Genomic DNA, 23159 nt, shown 5'->3' with positions numbered 1-23159 from the left:
ACTACTGTACCCAGAGTGCATTGTGCCTTTTCAATTTTTGGCAAAGTTCTGTTTATCCGCACAAGCAGGTCATGAATGGGAATTTTCATTTCAAAAACAGTCATAGTGTGAAAATACCTCTGCTCTTGTTCGGAATGTTTTTGGCTCTGGAAATGCCGCTTTTTCACTGCAAGATCGTGACAGGATGTGCTCCTGCCCGAATCTCTTCCATGTGCCGATTTTGTTTGCTCCAGTGGCACTCCTAAGTAGGTTGGAAGGCGCGTGGGTGCCAGTCTCCTCAATCACAATCCCAAACGAACCGCATCACTGCGTTTCCCTGGTGTCGGAGCTTATGGCACTTCAGAGCGGCCTCACAGAAAGGGCACAGGGCAGCCCCTTGAATACTTTCCAGCAAAACAAACGAGGTGAGGCCCAATGCAGAGGAACGTGCTTTATTTCCAAAAATAAACAGCGCCTGCTTCCATGTGTCAACGTTTCGGCGTTATGCCTTTTTCTAGACTGGATACGCCAGCGCCCAGGTGTGTGCGAGCTTAATGTAATTAGGTCCATCACGTGACTGTCAATCACGAACTACTGTACCCAGAGTGCATTGTGCCTTTTCAATTTTTGGCAAAGTTCTGTTTATCCGCACAAGCAGGTCATGAATGGGAATTTTCATTTCAAAAACAGTCATAGTGTGAAAATACCTCTGCTCTTGTTCGGAATGTTTTTGGCTCTGGAAATGCCGCTTTTTCACTGCAAGATCGTGACAGGATGTGCTCCTGCCCGAATCCCTTCCATGCGCCGATTTTGTTTGCTCCAGTGGCACTCCTAAGTAGGTTGGAAGGCGCATGGGTGCTAGTCTCCTCAATCACAATCCCAAACAAACCGCATCACTGCGTTTCCCTGTTGTCGGAGCTTATGGCACTTCAGAGCGGCCTCACAGAAAGGGCACAGGGCAGCCCCTTGAATACTTTCCAGCAAAACAAACGAGGTGAGGCCCAATGCAGAGGAACGTGCTTTATTTCCAAAAATAAACAGCGCCTGCTTCCATGTGTCAACGTTTCGGCGTTATGCCTTTTTCTAGACTGGATACGCCAGCGCCCAGGTGTGTGCGAGCTTAATGTAATCAGGTCCATCACGTGACTGTCAATCACGAACGATGTGGATGGATGATGTCATCAGTGATGTCATCAGTGATGTCATTTGAAATGTCATCAGAGATGTCATCAGTGATGTCACTGACCATGTCATGAATGATGTAATATATGACATCATCAGCAGTGGATTGCGGGCGCGCAAGTTATAGTGAGTACAACTAACTATAACGGGGAATTTCAATGGTTTTGTATGAGTAAAATGTACAGCTAACTATAACTGGTGTAAAACCTATGGTTTTTTCAGTGAATTTCTAAGGTTTTTTAAATGCTAATTCCTAACTATAACGTGTGTCAAACCTATGGTTTTTTCAGTGAATATATATATATACACAAACAGGTGGGGAGGTCGTAAGCTACCATAAGTGCTTCGAGGGTAGCTGTCTTCAAACACTGCATAAGTTTCCTCAAAACTGATACGTGCAACAGTAAATTACTCTTTTCACATTGGATATATAAATACATATACACATAGATATATATTTTTTATTTATATAACAAGATCATAGTATTAATTTAAACTATGTTTATATAAATGTTATTATTTAAATTACATTAGATATATTTTTGTATATATATATATATATATATATATATATATATATATATATATATATAATGTTTGTTAATTTTTACTTTTCAGTTATTGTTAATATTTGAAATTAATGTTCAGTAAAAATCATGTAACTATTGCACTTATATTTTTAAATATATATATAATTAATTTACATTACTTATTAAAACTAGTTTTCATTATATTAATATTTTGTAGTTTAATATTTGAAATAAATTACTTATAATGCTATATATGTTAATATTCTAACCGTTTTAAATATTTGGTTCCACTATATTTTTGATGCAATATTTTGATAGTTTAGATATAAAGTAAGTAAACATAAAATTTTGGTAGGTTATGTTTTTGACACAATATTCTGGTATGTTGACATTGCTGTTCCCAAAATTCTGTCATACAACCGACAATATGTAAAAAAAAGTCTTAAGCCACAGCTACTTCCCATAGAAGATACAGATGAGGGGTGACTGATATTTTAGCCAGTCTTAGATGCTGATGTGAGAATACATTTCCATCAATTGATCGAAGAGGTTTAGCTGTTATCAGAATATTCAGCTAGAAACTAAGGGGCTCATTACAATGGCGGGCGGAAAGCCTCCTCCCGACAGTCGGAATTTTCTCGACCGCGTCAAAGCCCTTCCAACAAACTCGGTCGGTTTACATTTCGACCACCTGATTACGATGTTCGCGGACAGAATGTATATGGCGCGGACATTCTGAATCAATTCCGAGCGACTTGCGGAGTATCCGTGTCGGTCGAACCGCATCGTACACCCCATGGACAGCATTACCGCCCTCTGGATTAAAATGATGATTTCCAACAGCCTTTCTGCGTTGGCCTGTCCGACATGGAAAGTCTGTCAGAAAGTGACTTTGGCGGCCCTTGCAGGGCCCGCTGGGCCCTGTGGCCAATGGTTGATGGCCGAGGGGTACCTAAGGGACCCCCCTGTAAAACCCTGCACTGTGTGGCAGGCACCATGGGCTGCCTGCGACAGGTTGCAGGGTTTTCTGTAAACACCCCATTTCCCCATAGAAGCTTGTGTTACGGCCAGTTGTCAGGTGGAACACGATCTCCCATAGGAAACAATGGGACTCCGACCGAACAGTTTTCGGTTGCATTGTAATCTGGCCGTCGGACCCGCTGACCGCAAGTCGGTCGGTCCCGACTCGGAGTCGTGTTGGCCGGAGACTTTCCACCCGACATCGTAATGAGGCCCTTAATCTACTACAGTGCCCTGGACTACTCATTTACTAGAATATGATAAAGAACAAGATAGAAAGAGTTACAGTGGTCACACTGAACTGGTAAGAGCCCTGCCGCCACCACTTTTTTGTGGTGGTCGGAGAATCAGGTTGAAACCATTGAGTGTCTGATTTTGAGCGCTGCACTAACTCTGATGTGGACAATACCACCAGGAACTGGCCTCAATTGGATTAAAAAATATATGGTAAATTGACAGATCGGGAGTAGAGCTCTCCAGGTGAAATATTGGACAAAAGCATCCCGAAATACTGATTTCTGCACGTTATTGCCCAAAATCTCAATCCTGAGAATTTAAAGACCTTCTACCCGGCCCCTTTCAAGAATTGCCAGCAACCAAGATCTCAGTGACTCCTAGAGGGGAAATACCAGGCACAAGATGGCTTTCTGGTAAAGGGCCATTGAGTCCTTGAAACAGCTAAAATGCACAGGAATGTGTGACTTGGCAAAGCTGATCTAGCTTGTAAACGTCTTTGTGACCAAACGCTGAACAGGTGAAAAACATTAAGTATTTCTGAAAACAAAAAGACTCCCATGGTGCTTCAAGCGCACTTAGCAGCACGAATGAAAAAAGAGACATGATGGTCCAACATCTGTTTTGTGATTGAATTAATGGCTCAGGTTTTCAGCAGAAAATGGCTGTTCACATTACTGCAAAATACGACAATAGAAACGGATAGTAAGAAATGACTGTCATTATTTTGTTTGTCGGGGAGTATACGAGCAAGCTTTCATCGCTCAAAGGTAAGCTCGGGACATTTTACTGCAGACCCAAACATTGGCGGGGTACAAGATTCTTCCATAAAGCTTATTAATTAAAACAGTCAGTACACACAACACCAGCGTTCCACTTGAGTAGGTTTCCTTCCAAACTCTGGGGAAAAAGAAATCAAAAGAAAAGCTAAGGGCTTAAGGTTTGTTCTTTTTTCCTGGAAAACATTTGCTGTCACAGTTAGTAATGGAAAATGAGAATTGATAGAAATAATTCGTCTGGTTTAGCAAATACGTGAATTATGCTGTCAGGATTGATACGTGGCTCATGCAATGTAAAGCAACTTTGCTTGATCAACATATGCAATATCAGCAAGATCTGAATACGCCTTTAAGATTTTCTCATTTAATATACAAGAGACATATATGCATGCAATGCATCTCAATTGCTAATTTACATATTTATTAGCTGTATTGAAAACAGGGCCTGGTTGGCAATATAGATACATGGCTTCTTCTACGGTTTCAATAAACTTCTATGACCCGACTTTGAAATAGCTCAATTCATATATTTGAAAAAAATGTATTGTAATATATACCATTTGGGCCCGTTCTTTCTTTAAAAACAATTTTGGGGAAACATTTACGCCAAAACCTACTGGGAAGGGTCAATAATTTTGGTTTAGGTTCCCAGTTGAGTCCTGATTGAAAATGTAACATGGTGAAGCAATCAAGGTTTGCCAGTGAGTACCCATGCACAAGACATCACGTGGTTCGCTGTTGACCTTAAAACTGAAGCAATATCAGAAAATATTTCTGGGAAGCAATAGCATATGTTTTATACATTTTTACATATCAGGGCAATCAGCCTAGACTATGCCAACGGTATATACCTCAGAGACCCTCTCTGCCTGATTCGCAAACAATCCAGATTGTAGCTGGAAGATAACTTCCTAATCTAAATATCGGGGTTACATTTCACCCACCATTCAGTCATTCGACTAGCTGCTGTTCGCTGGACAGATTACCTTTAAGGCAACATGCATACTCAGCTAGGTTTCTAGACATAAAACAGCACTATAGCTTTTAGCCTGTGTTAGATATCATTCAACCCCTTCTAGCTAAGAAATTGTTTCTCCAATTTAGGCACGGGACTCTCCCCCTGTATGTATTTACGAATAACTGGGTGGGTGCAAAACAGCTGCTATGCCCCGGGTGCAAGATTGAGGAAGAAACAGAGCTCCATGTGATCTTTTTTTTGCCCTTCATATAGTGCTGCGAGGTCTAAATGGGTCCTTCAGCTCTGTAGGAATCAGGGTATAAGAAACTACAGAGAGGTCTATAGGATATTTAAACATGATACTCATCCAGTTTTTGTTGTGGCAATTGCTAAATTTATATTCGCAATGTGGTGCAAACAAAGATGCCTTGTAAGTAGAGTTGCGACTTTGGATGTCGTCGTATTACCAAAAGTTCAATTATCCTGATTTTAAATGGTATTAATTGAAGCCTATTTCCTTTTAACTTTCACATTCGATTATTTATATTTTCAACCTGTATGTACCATAAGCTGATGTTATGTAATATGCGGCTAATGTTACCCTCAAACATGATATTTGTATATGCTCAATGCACTTTATGGGTCACCCACATCGTGGCGGGACCCTTCCCCCTTTGCTACCTCTTTACTCTAGGGGTTATTATGCTAATATATGTTAACTGCTCGTGCTGTTCCTTTTTATGTTTTTGTTTTTTCTTTTTTTCAGTTTTAATTCTGTGATTTTATGATAATGAGTATAAAAATGTTATATTATTGTACTTTTTTGGCAGAACTTGCCGAAAGAAAGTTTTTTGACTTGACATGAAAATATTTCTGGGAAGCAATGGCATATTTTTTATACATTGTTACATATCAGAGCAATCTGTCTAGACTATGCCAACGGTATATACGTCAGAGACCCTCTCCGCCTGATTCACAAACATTCCAGATTGTAGCTGGAAGATAACTTCCTAATCTAAATATCGGGGTTACATTTCACCCACCATTCAGTCATTCGACTAGCTGCTGGTGGCTAGACAGATTTCCTTTAAGGCAACATGCATCACTCAGTGAGTGATCTACCCACAGTACTGGGCCACCATTCCTTCAACATAAACGCCATACCTTGGACCAAATTACATCACTTCTTTCTAGGTTGACCCCATTCTTGACAACCCCTTGTTTTGAAAAGTCTTGCCTGGTCGAAGCTACTACTTCGTTTAGCTGGCTTACATATGAAACTTGACTCTTGATAGAGTATGAATAACTGACACCTGGCGTATCCCCATGCACATTATTCTATAACACTCACCACTCAAAAAGGGGTAGATACCACATGTGCAAATTGTGTCCTTTCTCAAATTTTTCTGTCAGACCCATTAGGTCCAGCCCTGGCTCCACCTCTTCCCTGAAGGCTAGTGACCCTGGGGCATGGCTCCTGTAAGAGTTGTCTAGAGCAAGCGGCTTGGGGGCACCAAGGTGGCACCACCCCAGGTTATAGCAAAGCGGTTGACCTCCAGGTTGTTCAGAGTGTCCTTAGACTATGGCTCCTAAGAAGGCATTAACCTTACCTGCAGGGATGGATAGTTTCGCTTTCCACTTATGTCTTCCAGCGTGAAGACCAACCACAAATCACCCCAGCCAGACACCTGTAGATTGGTGTAGTCCATATAGATGTCAATGTCCCAGCTGTACCTCAAGGAACCCCCATATGGTCTGCAGTAAAAATCATGTCCAACAGACAGGGATGCCCTCACATCTCATTAAAGGGACACACACATGAAACGCCACTGCTTAGGTCCACAGGACATGCACTATGCAGCCCATGTGCAACAGTGGCCCTGAAAACAGAATTACCTTTCTTACAGGAGTAGATTTCCTCTAGGTGATGTGTGGGTACAAAGATGAAAGATTGTATGGAGATAAGACGACCAAGAAGTGCACTGTCTGCTGTCTGGAGTGAACTTCTCCAGCCTTGCTGGCCGTGGACAGGCATGCGGGTGCTCGGCTGGGTGGCTTGCTAGACCCAACTCTGAATTGTGAAAATCTTGCTAGACCCTACTCTGAATTTTCAAAATTACTATTCAAATTGCCATCAAGCTTTCCTACATGGGCCCTCGAATTGGACATCACACATAAGATAGTCCTCCATTGAAACCAGTTGACAGATGGCCCCTATAAAATATGGGCTAAAAACAGGAAAATGCCAGGTTCAAATCTGGTCTATTAGGTCTTGAAAGACAACTTCTCAATAAACGTCAGATCATCATATGCCAAACATTGGGAAAGGAAGCCAAGAGACTTGGCTTAACTATGCCAAGTACTCCTTCGAATATGAATCTATTGACGCGAAAGAAGTTTAACACAATTGTTAATAATTCATTTCTAAGCTTAAAGTTAAATCAGAAAATAGTTGCCCAAGGAAGCTTGCACCCAAGGACCTACGCTGGCTTGGTTGATCCCTCTCAGAACGCCCAACAATATCTCATCCTCTCTGATAACCAGAGAGAGGGAGAAGACTATTTGCATTGGCAAAGGGAGGTTGATTGTTGTTAAATGTCATTAAGAATAGAAGAAACCCTGTGGTCTGAGACAGGTGCTCGTGCGGGGTCAGAGAGGTCATGGTGCACTTCATGCTGTTCTGTAACTTCTATAATAAGGTCAGGTTTAATACAATAGCGAGGACCCTATGCAGAGAACAGATTGCAAAAACAGCAGATCAAATGTTCTTTCTGCTAAGTGACCTTTCTGGCCATTGAACAAAATTAACTGGTTTGTACTTAAGAAAAAGCCGGACATCTACATGAAACTCCTGGCCGTTTAACCATGCTGGGCAGGAAATAGGAGATTTGCATTTCTCCTGGGAAGAACTTTTCATGAAATCTTAAAAATGTCTTCATTTAAATATATTATTATTCATGCACTTCATGCGCAATTTGTGGGTTTGGCATATTTGTAAAATGTTAAACTGTTTTTATTTTATCTTTTGTAAAATGCTTGTGTAAGAGACAGCTTTGTTGTTACATTGTGGCCGAAAGTACTTTCATTAAATTCAAATTAAATTCTGGATTTCCAAGACACTGATGCTCCCTGCTCATGTTGTCTCTAGCTGTTTTTACTGGTTTTAATGATGTAAAAACAGCCTGAGTGGTTCAAAGGCGTTGAAGTCTGTGGAGCTGTGCGTAATTTGTAAATAAATAAGTGCAAAGTATCAGGGTGTAGCTCAGGTAGCCACTGCAGCTTACACTACCAACCAGCCCTGCCATCGCTGCCACATCCCAGTATAAATGTTCCCTACTAAGCATCACACTCCTATTAATGTGACAGTTTAGACATTTTCAGGCCACCCTCAGCTGTAAGAATGGACTAGTTGAAATCGTTTTTTAAAATGTGTATTTTATTGTTAAACTGATGTACTGCTCTCAAAAAATGACAGGGCCACCATGTGGGGGACTGATATGAGTGAGTGTCAGTGTTAACAATTTAGAGCCAGTAGCGAGCACAGCAAGCACCTGTACAAACTAAGCAATCCTGGGGTGGTTTGGGGAGACAGGCTGACAGCGCCACAGATGCCTCCAACTGAGCGGTGGAATTTTATGTGAGGGCTTTCTAAAGATTGGAAGTGGGGCACATCATAAAGAAGGATGCGCACAGAAGCAGTTTCCGAAGCCAGCGTTGGCGTAGCCAGACATTTTGCCGCCCGCGGCGGTCCCTGCGTTTGCTGCCCCGCGACAACCACAGGTAAGAGCGGAGGGTGCTGGCAATCCCTGCATTTGCTGCCCTGTGACGGCCGCAGGTAAGAGTGGAGGGGCTTCCAAACACCCCTCCTCCCTTGAGTCTTGGGGGCGGGTCCAGGGGATGACACTGCTGGTGGGGGAGTGGTGGGCACTTCCTTCACTATGCATGAGGTGTTTGGCCAGCCGTCGCAGGCTGGCCAAACCCCTCATGCGCAGTGAAGCTCTCTCCAGTCCCAGCTGCGATGCTGAGGCTGGAGAGAGCATGCACAGGCTCCCAGTCTGCCTGGGAGCGCAAGTTGCCGGCACTCCCGCCACTACTGAAGCTGCTCTCATACGAGAGCAGCTTCAGGATTGGCCGCAGGGCAGGCTGAGAGCCTGTACCCAGGACCAGAAAAAGGACAAGATGGCGGCGGCAAGGTAAGTTTTTTTTCGTTTATCTTTTTTCTTTTTTGCCCCCCAATCCCTCCCCACCTTCCTCCTCTGGCCCCGCCCCCCCTCTTTGGCAGGGAGTGGTCCACTACTGCCTGAAAAAATACTACTTTGTTAACAATCAGTTTGCAGAAACAGGCCTCCAATCAGACATACAAAATCACATCCAAGTATAGCAAAGCCCCTTCATTAACTTTGAATGGAACAGAGAGAAAGGTTCAAATCCCAGAGCACCATGCTTGAAGCATACTAGGAGAAGCAGCCAGAACACTTAAACCATGAACCCCCTCTATATGCCAATGCGTTTCGTTCACCATGAACTTCACCAGGGCACTTATGGTACGTGGTCAGTTTTGGGGTGAAGTAATTCCAGTGTAATTTCAAACTTTATCTGGGTGCCAGTCCCTATATGTGGATAATCCACAGTCTCTTAGAATATTTTATGCTGTTCTTAGACGGTAACTTTGTATGACAGCTACAAGTGGAAATTTTTCTGTGAAAAACAGGGTTTATCAGTAAGTGAATGATGTATGCTCATGAGTCAAGGTCCACAGCTTACACACCTTCCTGTTCTTATGGGATTGGTTCCGAGCACCAAGAAATGGCATCCTCATTTACGCAATCCATGTTGAACCTCCCTTAGTAGAAAGCGATTGCTACCCATGGCTTGCATTTGGTTATAGCTGCTACACCTGACATGCAATTAGTACCCCTGATACTGCCCTGGCTACACCTCCTCTCGGATATCATGACATAACATGTGTATTTGTAAAGCGCACGTTCACCATTGAGTATCTTGGCACTGAATAACAGATGTTTATTGTTACCCAACTCAGTGGTACTCATTTTATCAACCTCGGATGAATGAAAGGCTGAGTTAACACTCCGGTATTTGAACCTGTGACCATCAGGTCAAACACAGGCCCCTGCAGTGGAGACATTAGTCCACTGAGCCACCAGACCCGGCATGAGCGCAACAACATGAACCAAAGGTAAGCAGCGCTCCAATAGCCCAATTTCCTTTCTCTAATTTTCACTTTATCTTTATATTTAATTTTCACTTTTTCAATTTTCTCTAATTTTCCTTTTTTAAATTTTCTAATTCTAACCTTCTCTTTGCCCCTCAGAAGCAAATAAGAAGCTATTGAGGACCAAGGAGTAAAAACTGTGCCAAAGGACGTCACAGGTGCCATGATGTCACGGTGCATCTGGCATTTCAACAAGCAAGTGTGTAATGATTACTGGTCAGTGAGAAATAAAATTCAAATGTTATTGTGGGACTGGGTATTGAGAGGGAGAGAGGATGTAAAGTATAATTCATGTGAGTTACAAGTTAGAAGTGAGATCAGAGACCAACATAGTGGACATTGGGGAGATGATTTCTATTTCTGGATGGTTAATTCCTGATGCCCTATAACTGGAAGACAACAATTACTTTGATATCTATTGGTTTAGATGGTGTATAAATTACCTTTGAGTTTTAACTCGAAGATCAATAGTGAGACCTGATAAGAAAGAAATCTGCAAACCTGGGAGTGTGAGACAGAGGAGCAGAAAGACCGAAGTGAGACACATGGGGAGGGGGGGGGGCGGGTAAGGATGCACTTTATAAGTAGGGCTCCATGTTGTATGGTATTTATTTTTTTAGCATTTCCATCTGTATGTATCCATATAGATTTTGCCCACTTTATCTGTATCCATTTATATTTATTTTGCGTTTTGCGGATAAATGAAGTTGTAAAACTGTACATTTCCATATTCTTTTAACTGATATACTTTGATGTCTGTCTGTTTTAGCTATTCAAGCTGCCTAATATTATATAACAATACATCCACTGGTAAATATTAGCATTATAGCACAAATATATGTTGACACATGGCATTATTTAATGAAATGGCATCCTGTTTTTTTTTATTTCACATGCTGTCCATCTGCTCAGCTGTTGACCTATAATTCATGAAAGACAGCACGGAGTCACTTAAAGGAAACCCAACTTTTCTGTATTCATCCACTTTTAAAAATAGATACAGACAGAAAGCACATTGTTTTCTGTCTGACTTTATCTGTAAACATCTGTAAAAACGGAAAACCAGGAGCCTTATTTATAAGCAACTGTTGGACTCGGTCACATATAGATTATTGGCAATATTATTGAGAGGCTCACTTATAGCAACCCTCATATACATGAGCACTGTACTACGACGCTTGGCTCCCCGCTCCCCCCCCCCTTTCACCACATGAGTTGCTGAACTGCAATTTGTTGTGCACGATTGTTGCACCCTCCCATGAGGGTCCTGAGGAATTCTTTTGGCTCAGACACTCCACATTTATAGTGGACCTTCAGCATGCCTTTATTTGTGATGTTACGTGGGCCTTTGTATACGTTTCATAATTCCACCGGGCACTTGGGTGAGGTGAACAGAGGTCCTTTAAGCAAAATAGCCATAAGCTAAGGGCCTGGGATCCATGTTACCCTGGACCCCAGGGTCCCAGTGAGATCTTTATCTTCCACATACCAGTCTCATTATGCACCCAAGCTAGGTATTTCCCCAGCATCAGATGTTTTATGTTAAATCAGAATGGGATACCTGAATACGGTTATATGTCCACCAAATTAAGGGCCTCATTAGGATGGCGGTGAATCCGCATCCTCCGGGCCCGCGGAAGCCACCGCCGGCCCGGAGGATGCGGATTCACCGCCGCGGCCACATCAAACACCCACCGCCAGATTAGGATGGAGGTGGGAATGTGGTGGGACCAGCGGCGGACGGCAGGTCCGTCCGCCGCTGATCCGCGGGTTTTGCCGGGCCATTTGGTGGCGGTGTCTGCAAGACACCTTCAGCCAAATTAGGAAGCATGAGTAAACATGCTTTTCCACGGCAGTGGACCTTTGCTTCTGGGGGGCCCTTGCGGGCCCCCAGGGTAAAAAGGGGGTGGGGGTGCACATGGTGCCTGCCGCTTTGTGCATGTAAATGTGAAACATGCTTTTTTAACCTTGCGGCGGGTGCTGCTTCAAGCAGCACCCGCCGCAAGGTTAAAGATCCAGGATGTGACCGCCAGGGTGGCGGTCACATCCTAATTTGCATGGAGGGACCGCCGCTGCCCATGCCGACGGTCCCTCTTCCTCGGGGGTGGCGGACGGACGCTGGTCCGTCCGCCATCCTAATGAGGCCCTAAGTGTGTGACTACAGGAGGGTGCCTCCCACCAGAAACACATGATATCCGAGCCACCCGAATACAGGATACTAAGTGTGAGCGCGTGTAGTGCTTTAGTTTATGCATTTTAATTTCATACTTTTGTTGCATTTGTGATCCCCAATTGTGTGATGTGCATGCATACGTGTGAAACCTTGCAGTGGTTTGATGTGCTTCACTTTACAACTTCACAATATAGCATATCTTTATATGCAACATATTTCTCTTTCTCTAAAGAATGTACAGGAGACTCATAGAATACTGCGGCTTTTCATCAATCGGAGGTTCCCACTGATTCCTCCACTGGATAAATTACTTCTTCAAGTCACCAGTGTTGTGTGATATCATTTTGGCAGTGACAGCCCATCACCTTTCATTTTACGGGACACCCATCATGTTATTATAATATTTTAGCTTTCTGAAGGAAAGTTTCCTCTGTAAGGTGAGTGCGTTAGTCCTCATTATTGCCTGGTATGACTGCCTAGATAGGAAGGGACATCCCCAGCCCTGACGAAGGCCCTAGACCCATGTGGGTTTTTAAGGTGGGCTAAAACATGTTTCCTTTATTAGGGTCTTTTTTGAGACATTGACACTCAACCATAAGACCGGAATTCTGTTTTTGATTATTTCTAGGGTACCCACTCATTAAAAGAAATTTCCCGAGTTTGCCCTAATACATTTTTATCTCTTACCTCTTGGATTCCTGCCACATATTCAATTACGATTTACATAAGAACTCCCTTCTTCTTTTAGTTGAGTCCGCCCTCGTTGTACTATCAGACCAAGGTGTGGATAGGCCCTGATGATGAAGCATGCCGCTATTAAGTGGGTGAGGTGTCTACTCCAAAATCTTTGCTTTTCCCTTTGACTGTCTCTTCTGACAACTCTATCTGAGCTGACCTCTGTGTTTGTAGAAATAGATGAGAATCGTTGTAGTGAATCAAATTATTTAGTGAGAGCTAGTAGGAGAAAAGTGAAAAAATGTAGCTAACTCAAAGCAAGCCAAACATAACAATGGTGAGTATTGTGCCTGAAAAACTAGTAGTGTTGGAAAGAGGGACTGACATACATCAGTTACTCGAGAATACACTGATAGGCAACAATGGTGCAGTCAAAAACTCAGCTGTATGTTTTTGCTACTTAAATGCCCATACCATTTATTCACCTATGATTGCAATACAAAACAAAAACACCATGCTGCCAGGGGATGTCTTGTCAAGTAACCAAAGAAGGGGCTTAATAATTATTCAGAACTGTTGATTGTACACCATTCATCCCAATAATAAAGTGCTTTATATCAGCCAAATATAATTTCCCACGATATGTCAATTCTACAAAGTACAATTGTCAGTCTTCAATTAACCACCATTTAAATATTTTCTCTAAGATGTTCTTCGGAGACAGTGTCTTCTAAACATATGTAAGTTTCATAATAACATGTGCTTCATCCTGTGCATGTTTTGAACAATGTAAAAATTTTGGAGAATATTTTGAGTTTTTAGTTAACTACACTGAGTATTATATTGATGTGTCGACCTATTGGCTGTCGCTAGGGCCAATGTGAGCTGATAGATGTTTTTTGTACAATTGTGCAACAACCACCTGTGAGTAGTACTAGAGAGGTTAATACACCAAGGACCAAATCTGGAAATGGCATACTACTGGTGAGAATATTTAGTGAGAACTAAAATACCAATCAAGGCACGGTTGGTAAGACTTGACACATAAGCTATTGTATTAAGTCATAAAAATCTTACAGAATTTGGGGCCAGATGTGTGAAACTATTTTGCATTCACAAACGGTGCAAATTGCAAAATGTAGCCATTTGTGAATGCAAAATGGCCTTTCCTTAAGTATGAAAGGCTTTGTATTCGCAATTGAGGTAATTGCAATTTTTTGCTATTACCTAAATTGCAAATGCAAATAGGGAATCGTTATTTACGAATCCCTAATCCACATGTAAGAAGCCTTTCCTAGATGTGATCTGTGCTTTTAGAAAACGCTATTATCATTAACTTCAAGTTGATGGTAACCATGTGCAAACTTCAAAAAAATTACAAAAGTGCATGTGCCATGTAGCGCACACATGGCCTTAGAGCATGTTTGTTCTTTCCATGTGCACACTTTATTTTTTTGGGGAGCTTCAGGGGGGGCCTAGGCCCCCATACACCCTTGGCTTTGCCTTAGCTAATTTGCGATTACCAATTAGGTAATCGCAAATTAGCCAATGCAAAACAATTCGCACCTTTGGGCCTTTTCGGCCCTTAGGAACGAATGGAATAATATTACCTAATAGCAATTCGCTATTTAGCGAATCGCTATTAGGTAATATTAAGGAATCGCAAAATCTTTGGTGATTCCTACATACATAGCATTTTGTGATTACGAAATAGCAATACGGTAAAAATCGCTATTTGAGGATCGCAAAATGCTTTTGTGATACATCTGGCCTTTGGTCACGTGAGATAAGATGAGAATATAAATCATGTCTCTTGTTTCAATAGCGAACAACTTAACAACTAGAACACATCTCTTTCCCTGATCCGGTGCTTGGGGTCAGAATATATTCATGAAAGTTGGTTTCTACACTGCCCAAATAGTCTGTTCAATTTCACTGCCTGATTCAATTTCGGATCCCACAGCCATCCATGCCTTCTGTGCCATATTAAGGACAGGGCAGGCCTTATATCCCCCAGGGCATTTCCCCAGTGGGCTGGAGCATTTAGTTCCGTCCTGTGGTTAATTGCAGCAGGCCCAGGGAGTCTTCAAGAGAGAGAGAAAGAGAGGGAGGGAGGGATGGAGGGAGAAGGAAGAACGAAAGTGATCAGAAAGGGAGAAGAGAGAGAGAGGATGGAAGGAGCGAGAGAATAGATGGATGGAAAAAGGAAGAGGCGAAGGGAGTTGACCTGGTTTGAGTATTTTTACCGGGCTTCTTTTGATTCCCTAATCCTGCCCAGGCCATATTTAATATTTACAGGTTCTTCTTTTCCCTTCTTTGAGTCCGTCCAGTCGGATTCCACTCTTTGAGCTCGGGTCATTTGGATCATTATATTAAGGTCTATTGGCATTCTCTTATTTCAAAACTACCTGCTAGAAGTACCGTCAAAATCCATACGACGCGAACACTTTCCTCGCCTGGTGCATTAACTCCAGAGGTAGCAAAAACCATAAAGAAATCCAACACATCGGTCACACACTGCACCTAGAGGCAGCGCAAGCATTAAAATTGCTCCTATTAAATTTAAATCCCAGCTTCGGGTTACTCATTCAATGCCTGAGGTAACGCATGATTTTCCCAGTGCATTATTGGTTGTGTTCAAGACCGTAACCATGGATACGCATGGAGCACTCTTTGTACAGTTCATAAATGCCCTTCCATCCTGACAGCCCCAGCGTGCATCTCACTGTTTAGTTTCATCGCCTTGACTGCACTGCACATTTTATGCAGCATCCCTTCAGAATGCCTTGGTTATGGAAGTAGATGATGTCAAGCCATCCGTTTCTTGCATTCACATTGTTGTACATTGACATGGCAGGGAACCGATGCCGTGTCACTTCGCATCGTGACTATACTCACTTGGTTCTGGATGCATTTTGAGCAGGGAAACATCCTTTTGACGCAACTTTTACCACACAGTACCTTTACAACGCAGGATTTACAAAGCAAGTCATTACAACGACTTGCGCTGGAGGGCGTTGTAGGATAGGTAATAGTTTAATTTACTATCTAAAACCTTCCCTACTATCCACGGGGACTGGAGTTGGAATAGTAAATTAAACTATTCACTATCCAGCGCCCCCAACGCAAGTTGTTGTAACGACTTGCGTTGTAAAACCTGCGTTGTAAAGGCATGCATGGTAAAAGCATGCGTTGTAACGACATACATCCTTTCGAGCAAGTAGCACCAGAGCTTTAACTGGGATGAAAAAAGTGGTGAGTCTCTAAAAGGGGTGTGGCCTAAACAGCTTAACTGCAAACTGTTGGACTTGGCCCTTTTGGCAGGTTCACCCTTGAACTTTTTGCCTGTTAATATGGCATAGTGGTAGTGATTTCTGGTCTCTGCGCACTTTAGCACTGTGGCCCAGTGTAAAGTGCGTGCGCTCTCTGAGTGTGTGTGGTGAGATTGGCATGCCCTCCCATAGTAATGCATGTGGGATATGAGTGTCCATGCTAGTTCCTGATGCGTGGGGAGTGCAGGGTCGAGTTTGGTATGTGCAAACTCGTGAGATTGCCAGTTGGCTCAGTGTACATAATGTGATTATTAATGTGTTTTGAGAACACAAAGGCTATTTTTGATATAACCTTGTGTGGAGTTCCTTTTGTGGGGGGCCTGGGATGTTGTTGCTGGTGGGTGCGTGCACAAATGCTTTACATATTGCCTCCGGGATAAGCCTTACTGCTCGTGCCATGCTACCAAGGGGGTGAGCAGGGGTTATCTTTGGAGTGTAACTCCCTTGCCCTAACTGGAGTGGTGGTCTCTGCCTGGCTTTGGCGCAAACCTCAGCCAATCAGAGATCCCATTTCTAACAGAAACCTTTCCCAAGGGGCGTGGCCTACGTAATGAAGAGTGTGGCCTAAACCGTGTAAACTAAAATCCTGTGCCTCCCATAGCAGGCTACCTGACCGCTATTTTGGTGCCTTTCTGTGAGCTTTCTGTTATTGCATTCAGGCATTCTACGGGATTTCAGGCATAAACCAAAAGCAAGACCAACCAGTTGGCTCTGCCAATGCTTGTAAACAGTAACAGATAAATGAATAACAACGATTTTGTTGTGAATAAATAGAATGGAAAATTTTTCAATTCTACAAATATGGGTCTGTATGTTAAGCACTACTACGGTCGGTCAAATTGTTAGTGGTCTTCAGAGTGTCTCAATCACCCCTGGTCATCCCTTCACACAATTGTTCTTTGAAATCTGTTAGACCATACAAGGTTTCATTCTCTGCATCTTGCTGAAATCCTCCATCTCCACCTGCAAATCTTACCCTCCATCTCTTTCCTCTCAGATCCCTCGTTTTATTTTCTCCTGCTTGCAGTAGCGGCCTGTATAGGGCGCATTTGGCGATGTAGGGCACGCAAGGAAATTCGTTTTATTGATTTAAATGTCTACTTACCAGCATTCATCCGTATTCCGGTGTTTACTACCCCCAACCCTGCCCCTCCCTTGCCCCACATCACCGCCCAGCAGCACGCCCTATACGGGCCGCTAATGCCTGCATGTACTTCCTTGCACCTCCTTTACTTCGCCCCTACACGTCTGTAAGCACTTTGCTTACTTTTACTTCAGCCCGTCAATATTTCAATAGTTTTGTACCTCATTCACACACTCTTGCAAAGGATCCCAATTACAGTTTGCATACATGGGCATTGCTCTGTGTTATCTGAAGAAAGGCCAAGGACTGGATGAGCATGCGGTCTAAACACTTTAGTGACCCACTGACAGCCACTGTGAGAAACTCGCACTGCCTTGAGCCCCAACTTCAAAGCTCTCAGTGGTGGCCCATTATAAACCCCCACCCTTAACCTGTGCTTGAAAAGACACCTAAAAACAACTGAGTTCACAATATGTTTGATACAAGATCACTAGACTGTATGAAAAAATACCACAGAAACACAATATCCTGGAAGAAGCTAACACACTTCTGGAATGCACGATTAATTAAAACACATGAAATGTATACATTAACCACATCACTGACAGGAGAAAAATATAGGGCCCAATTGGGACCCTTCCAATGTCAGTTTTTAATTACGACCTGGTCTGGAAACTGGAGGGACCCACCCTACTTAAAGCCCTGAGTAGCAGTCATTGCTTCCCATGTCTCCTGAGAGGGTCTTTGGGGATGCAAAATGCCTGGCTATCTAGTAGAAATTGAGTAGACTGCAGGAACAGACAAAAGGTTTATCTAGTTTACACCATTAATTCAGTATGCATATTCCCTAAAAAAAGCTATTCTACTTTCTGAATTTTGCTATCAGTTTATTTTCTTTGTTTCTCGATGCTTATGGTTCCTTAAGATGTTTTGAACAGTCCTCAGGTACCAACCTGGCTGCTCCACACAATACCCAAGCGTGCAAATATTTAAATGCAAAGCAACTCCAGTGGCGGCTCCTTCGCCAATGTGGAGGACTGTTGCCTCACTGCTCGTTGCACAGTGTTATGATATGTTATGTTATATGGGTATTTCTAAAGCGCATGTTCACCAATGGTCTCTTGGCACTATGAATCGAATAGGGAGGGTTCGAAGCCGAAGCAGTCTAGTTATGAGCTAAAGTAAAAAGCCAAGTTTTGAGCAATTTTCTAAACCGTACATAATCTTCTTCAAGTCTCAGAGTAATCAGCAGTGAGTTCCACAGTTTCGGGCACAGTGGAAAATAAAAATAAAATGATAATACAAGGAGTTAGTATCATTTTATTTTCCCTTGCAACTCCGGGCTGGGTGGGGCTGGCTCATCGCAGAGGGAGCAGGAGTGGTTTGAACTCCCCCCCCTACATGCGCACCACACTTTGCAGGCCATCTAGGGCCGGCCAAACAGCCATGTGTAGTTGACATGTTCTCCATTTGTCTGTGTTGCTCAGGCCCGTAGAGAACATGCCCAGCCTCCGCAGGCACTGCCTGAGCGGACAAACAGGCCGCTCAGACCAATCACCACGCTGCTCCTGGCAGAGTCTGGAAGCCTGGGTGCTTCCGGTACAGGCTGCAGGCAGCAGCTGGGAGGAAAACAAGAAGATGGAGGAGAGGCATGCGGTGGAAGCGGCGGCAGCAAAGCAGGTAAGATTTTTTTTTCACCTGTTCATCCCGCTGTGTGTAGCCACAAATTTGCATACAGCAGGGTCCCACACACTTGAAGTGCAAAATGGACTCTCAAACATAGTTCTCATGACAGGACAGTGCAACTTTTCTCATGGTTGGACCATTGCTATTGGGTGGGCAGGTGGTGGACCGGCACCAGGGCCGGACTGGCTGTAGCGGGCTCCTGCGTTTCCCCGGTTGGCTGCTAGGGTGGGGGCCGGTTTTGGGCCCCTGGTGGCCATTTGTGTTACCCGGGGTTGGAAATATCAGCCCCCTGTAACAAAATCGGCCGAAACCAGCCCTTGCAAACTGCTCGGCTGTACCCCCCTAACCCCAGGGGGTGCCAGCCGAGCAGTTTGCCAGGGCCGGTTTCGGTTCCCAGTCCGGCTCTGACCGGCACTTGCAGTCTGTATTGATGCAAGCAGATATTGTGTACTTATTATCTTTGTTTACCACTGATGGAAGAGACAAGAAAAGCTTGGCCCACAGAGGTGCAATGGGTGGAGGCCAGTGGGCTGACTGTGGGACATCTTGGTCTGTGAGCTTTCTCAGATATTACTTTTTAAGGCGTCAATCAATATTGAGTGTGGTGCACATGCCTGGTTATCAGAACTTTAAATACTCTCTAATGTCAAATGCCTGAAATTTCTGTATCAGCCTTTCATTTTTTTTTTACATTTCCATATGCCAGCCAGAAAGTCCCTTCCAACTGCCTTGTAATTAGCACTACCGGTTTTATGGTATTTTTTGGTTAACATTACCATCTGCATTTATCCATATTTACTTTTTGCTCATTTTATCTAAATGTAGTCATATTTATTTTGTGGTTAGTATAAAACAAATGAAGCTGCAATGGGTATATTTCCACGTTTAATTAACCAACAAATGTATACTCCTGTTTGAGTGTCCTATGAGTTTTAGCCATTAACTTTAGAAACAGTCATCTGACGTCATTTGCATTGTATAACAGTTTACACAGCTGTAGTGCTGCAGTTATTTAAGCTCCAGTAGGCAATCTTCAGTGGCGTAGCAAGGGAGGGGGGTCCACCCTGGCGCCATGAGTTTTTAGGGCGGCAGCTTCCCCCGCCCCTGCTCTTACCTGCGGCTGTTGCGGGGTGGTAAGCGCATGAATCGCCAGCAACTCCACCCAGCTCTTACATGAGGTCGCCGCCGGGGGGCAAATGCAGGGACTGCCCAGCACCAAAAGTCTAGCTTAGTCTCTGGCAATCTTCTTTCTCTTTTTAACTCTCCAGTCAGATCTCACAGTTATTGAGCTGGCATGCGTAATTGGCAATAGTGAGAATTGTCCACAATAAAACCTCATTTTCTGTATTTTTCCATATTTAAAAATAAAGACAAGGATATCGATTGTTTTCTGTCTGTATTTACCTGTAAAAATCAGTGAAAACTGGGTACCTTAGTTATGTAACTTAAGCAAGACCAAGATGTGCAGACACTTACAGAAGAAAACCAATGCTTAATTTGTGGCGATGGTTACAGGGGGTGCATCAGCACTCGTTTTGTGGGACAGGGTCTGGGATTTTTTTTATTTGTCATCATCATCAATTTTTGGTCCAGAGCAAGAGAGAAAAGGGAAGACAAGGAAGAAGAAAGGATGAAAGAGAAAGAAATCAAGACAGTAACAAAGGGAGAAACGAGAGCTGAAAAAGATCCTACGGGAGTCAGCTAAGGAGGCAGGAAATGTAGGGTAGTGGAAGTAGGAGTCGTAGATGGAATCAAGACCAGACAACCATGATAGTCAGCAGCAACGGCTTTCAGCATCATCGATGGCAGGGTCAAGAGCAAACCTTATGGCCTCTCCACTGATGGGTTTTTTGGGGGGGGGGTACAAATTAAGCACTGATTTTTTTTTTTTTTTTTTTACCTATATCCAAAAAAATAACATTTCGGTGAAAAATAAAATTTAGTTCGGAAGTAAACAGTAGCTTTGCAAACACCCAAGTAATCGGGCACACATTATTCAGAGACTGTGTTAGCATCGATCTGGCTTTCAAGAAAGCTGACATTCCAGTACTTTCTATGAAAATGGCACAGTTAGTCCCAAGAAGCCATTTGAGCGTTCTGCTGCTGCGCTCAACCAGTGCGTTTTTTTTCCATTGTGCACCGCAAATTGGATTTTTATTTTATCGGTCCCCTGAAAGGGTTAACAGAAAATCAACATAAAGAAAAGACCGGGATGAACGACGGCGAGCGGCGGCCCAGCACCCGGGCCGAATGAAGGCCCCCATCGCCATTCTTGAAGTGTCACAGAAACAGTACAATTCATCTAGTGATATTTTCAAATAATTGTTCGAAATTCAAGGCATAGCTGCGCATTCTGCACACTGCTGGTATCAGACAGGCTAATCCTAACAAGAGGATCCATTTATACAAATAAAACAGCGGGGTCAATCACGTTTCACGTCACGCTCTGTTTCAGATACGAAGCTGTCACTTTAAAACGCAATTTTCTGCTTGCCAACACGGGGCTCACAGGTTGAGGCGTTACGCACCTGCGTTACCAACCCCGCGCACCCCCCCCCCCCCCCAGCCCCCCCTTCCAGATGCCTGTAAGTGCACTAAACGAGGTGTGCGTGGTTCGTGCGCGCGATTGTGGACACTTCTTTGTCGCACGCACTCCAGCCACCACAGATGCAGCCGCGCCACAGGTGTTCCGGGGGCTGCGTGTTTGTCTGTGTTTATTCGCTCAGCCTCCAAAACCGTAATGCCGCACACGCGTTAAATCTAGTAAGTAAGAACTTGGCACCGAGTGTTAGAAATTCAGCATATAGGTCAGGGAGCAGGTATTTAAAGAGAGAGAGGGAAAGCGCGGCGAGTGAGACGGTGCAGCGGATGGACTGGGCTCCAACCCCCTGGGGCGTAACTCCCCTTAGTGCAGCAGGTGCAGTGGCACCGGGGCTCAGCGAACTCCACTTATTGCTGTATTTACTGCCTCAATAGCAGTCAAATGGGGCATTTTCCTAGCTCGCCCCAGTTCCAGTGACATCCTAGCTGTGCTACTGTCCAGACCCAGGGCTTTTGTTGAGCTATGTGGTGAGTGAGACATGGACTGGCCTTCAAAATCCGGTGGCTAGAAGAGAGGGCAAGGGGTGGGCTGTTATCCAAACCCCAGGCTGTTGGGCGAGAGGGTGGTGAGCAGCATATTGCAAAGCACGGACTGGCCTCCAAGAATGCCTGTGTTCAGGAGAATGGTTGGTCAGTGAGGTGTGGCAGGACTTGGATGCAAATACCTCAAAAAGCAGTGTTTGGACACAGGGTTATGTGTGAGGTATTATTCCTAAACAATGTCTCACCGCGAGATTACAGGAGTGCAGGAGGAAGGGTTGGGAGCGAGACGCCATAGAAGATTGACTGGCCTCTAATAATCGCATGTTTGAGTGAAAGGTCTGTGAGAGTGACACGTTTCACGATTGTAGCCCCAAAAAATGCAGGTGTTTTGGCGGGAGATGACGACGGGTGAGATTGCAAGGCATGTTAGATAGCTTCAAATCCCAGGCAGGTGTGTGAGGGTCGCGAGTGACATATTGCAAGAAGACATCGACTGGTCCCCAAAATCTAGGTGTTTTGAAGGGGGGAGGGGCGAGTGAGACTTTGCAGGACATGGTTTTATCCTCAAAGGGCGCTGCTTGTGAGAGGTGATGTGTGAGACGTCACAGGCCACAGACTGACCTCATACAGCAGGCTTTGGAGCAAGGGTGATGATGAGAGAGACATTGCATTGCAAAGACTTACCCCCATCTTCCTCATCAAACGAGTTCATGCAGGGGAAGTAGATGGCCAGGGCCTCGAAGGAAGCCGACAGGCTGATGCGGCTCTGAGACCGCTCCATGTAGAGCCCGGGAGCGCTCCCCGGGTCCACCGGTGGTTTGGCCAGTTTAGTCGTGCCATTTTTCACTCGAAGCACTGCACGCGGCGTTTTGGCAGATTTCCGGGCCCCGTCAGGAAGAAGAAAACAACGGCTTCGTTTTCAACCCCCCCTTCACCTGCAGTCACCTTTCCCTTTGCTTCGGTAAGAAGAAAAAAAAATCAGGTGGGGTGCAAGGTTTGTTTCCGTTTTGCCTTAATCTCTCGTCACAAAGACAGCATCCCTTCTAAAGCCCTCGGCGCTGATTGGTCCTCTTCCGAATTGACATATGTACACACAGATGATTTCTTCAGCCTCCTCGGTGCATGCAAAATCGCCCCCCCAGGTGCATCAGACGCCAGTCTGCAGCAGCACATGAAATAGTCCGTGCGAAGATGGCTCAATCAGACAGCC

General features: G+C 44.1%; 1 protein-coding gene across 2 annotated transcripts in view; it reads right to left on the bottom strand.

Annotated features, from left to right (window-relative positions):
* The window catches only part of RIMS4 (regulating synaptic membrane exocytosis 4), a 456978-nt gene extending 434023 nt beyond the window's left edge, over nt 1-22955 (bottom strand). For both annotated transcript variants that reach the window (XM_078651922.1, XM_078651923.1), the window contains exon 1: nt 22634-22955. In XM_078651922.1, coding sequence (XP_078508048.1) covers nt 22634-22730 — 97 coding nt within the window. In that variant the 5' untranslated portion in view covers nt 22731-22955. The remainder of the gene's footprint in view (nt 1-22633) is intronic.
* Nucleotides 22956-23159: the final 204 nt, after the last annotated feature.

The sequence above is a fragment of the Lissotriton helveticus genome, chromosome 7 (genome assembly GCF_964261635.1).
Source record: "Lissotriton helveticus chromosome 7, aLisHel1.1, whole genome shotgun sequence".
In the NCBI taxonomy this organism is placed as follows: domain Eukaryota; kingdom Metazoa; phylum Chordata; class Amphibia; order Caudata; family Salamandridae; genus Lissotriton; species Lissotriton helveticus.
The sequence above is the reverse complement of the archived record's forward strand: the minus strand, read 5'-3'. Positions and strand labels throughout refer to the sequence as shown.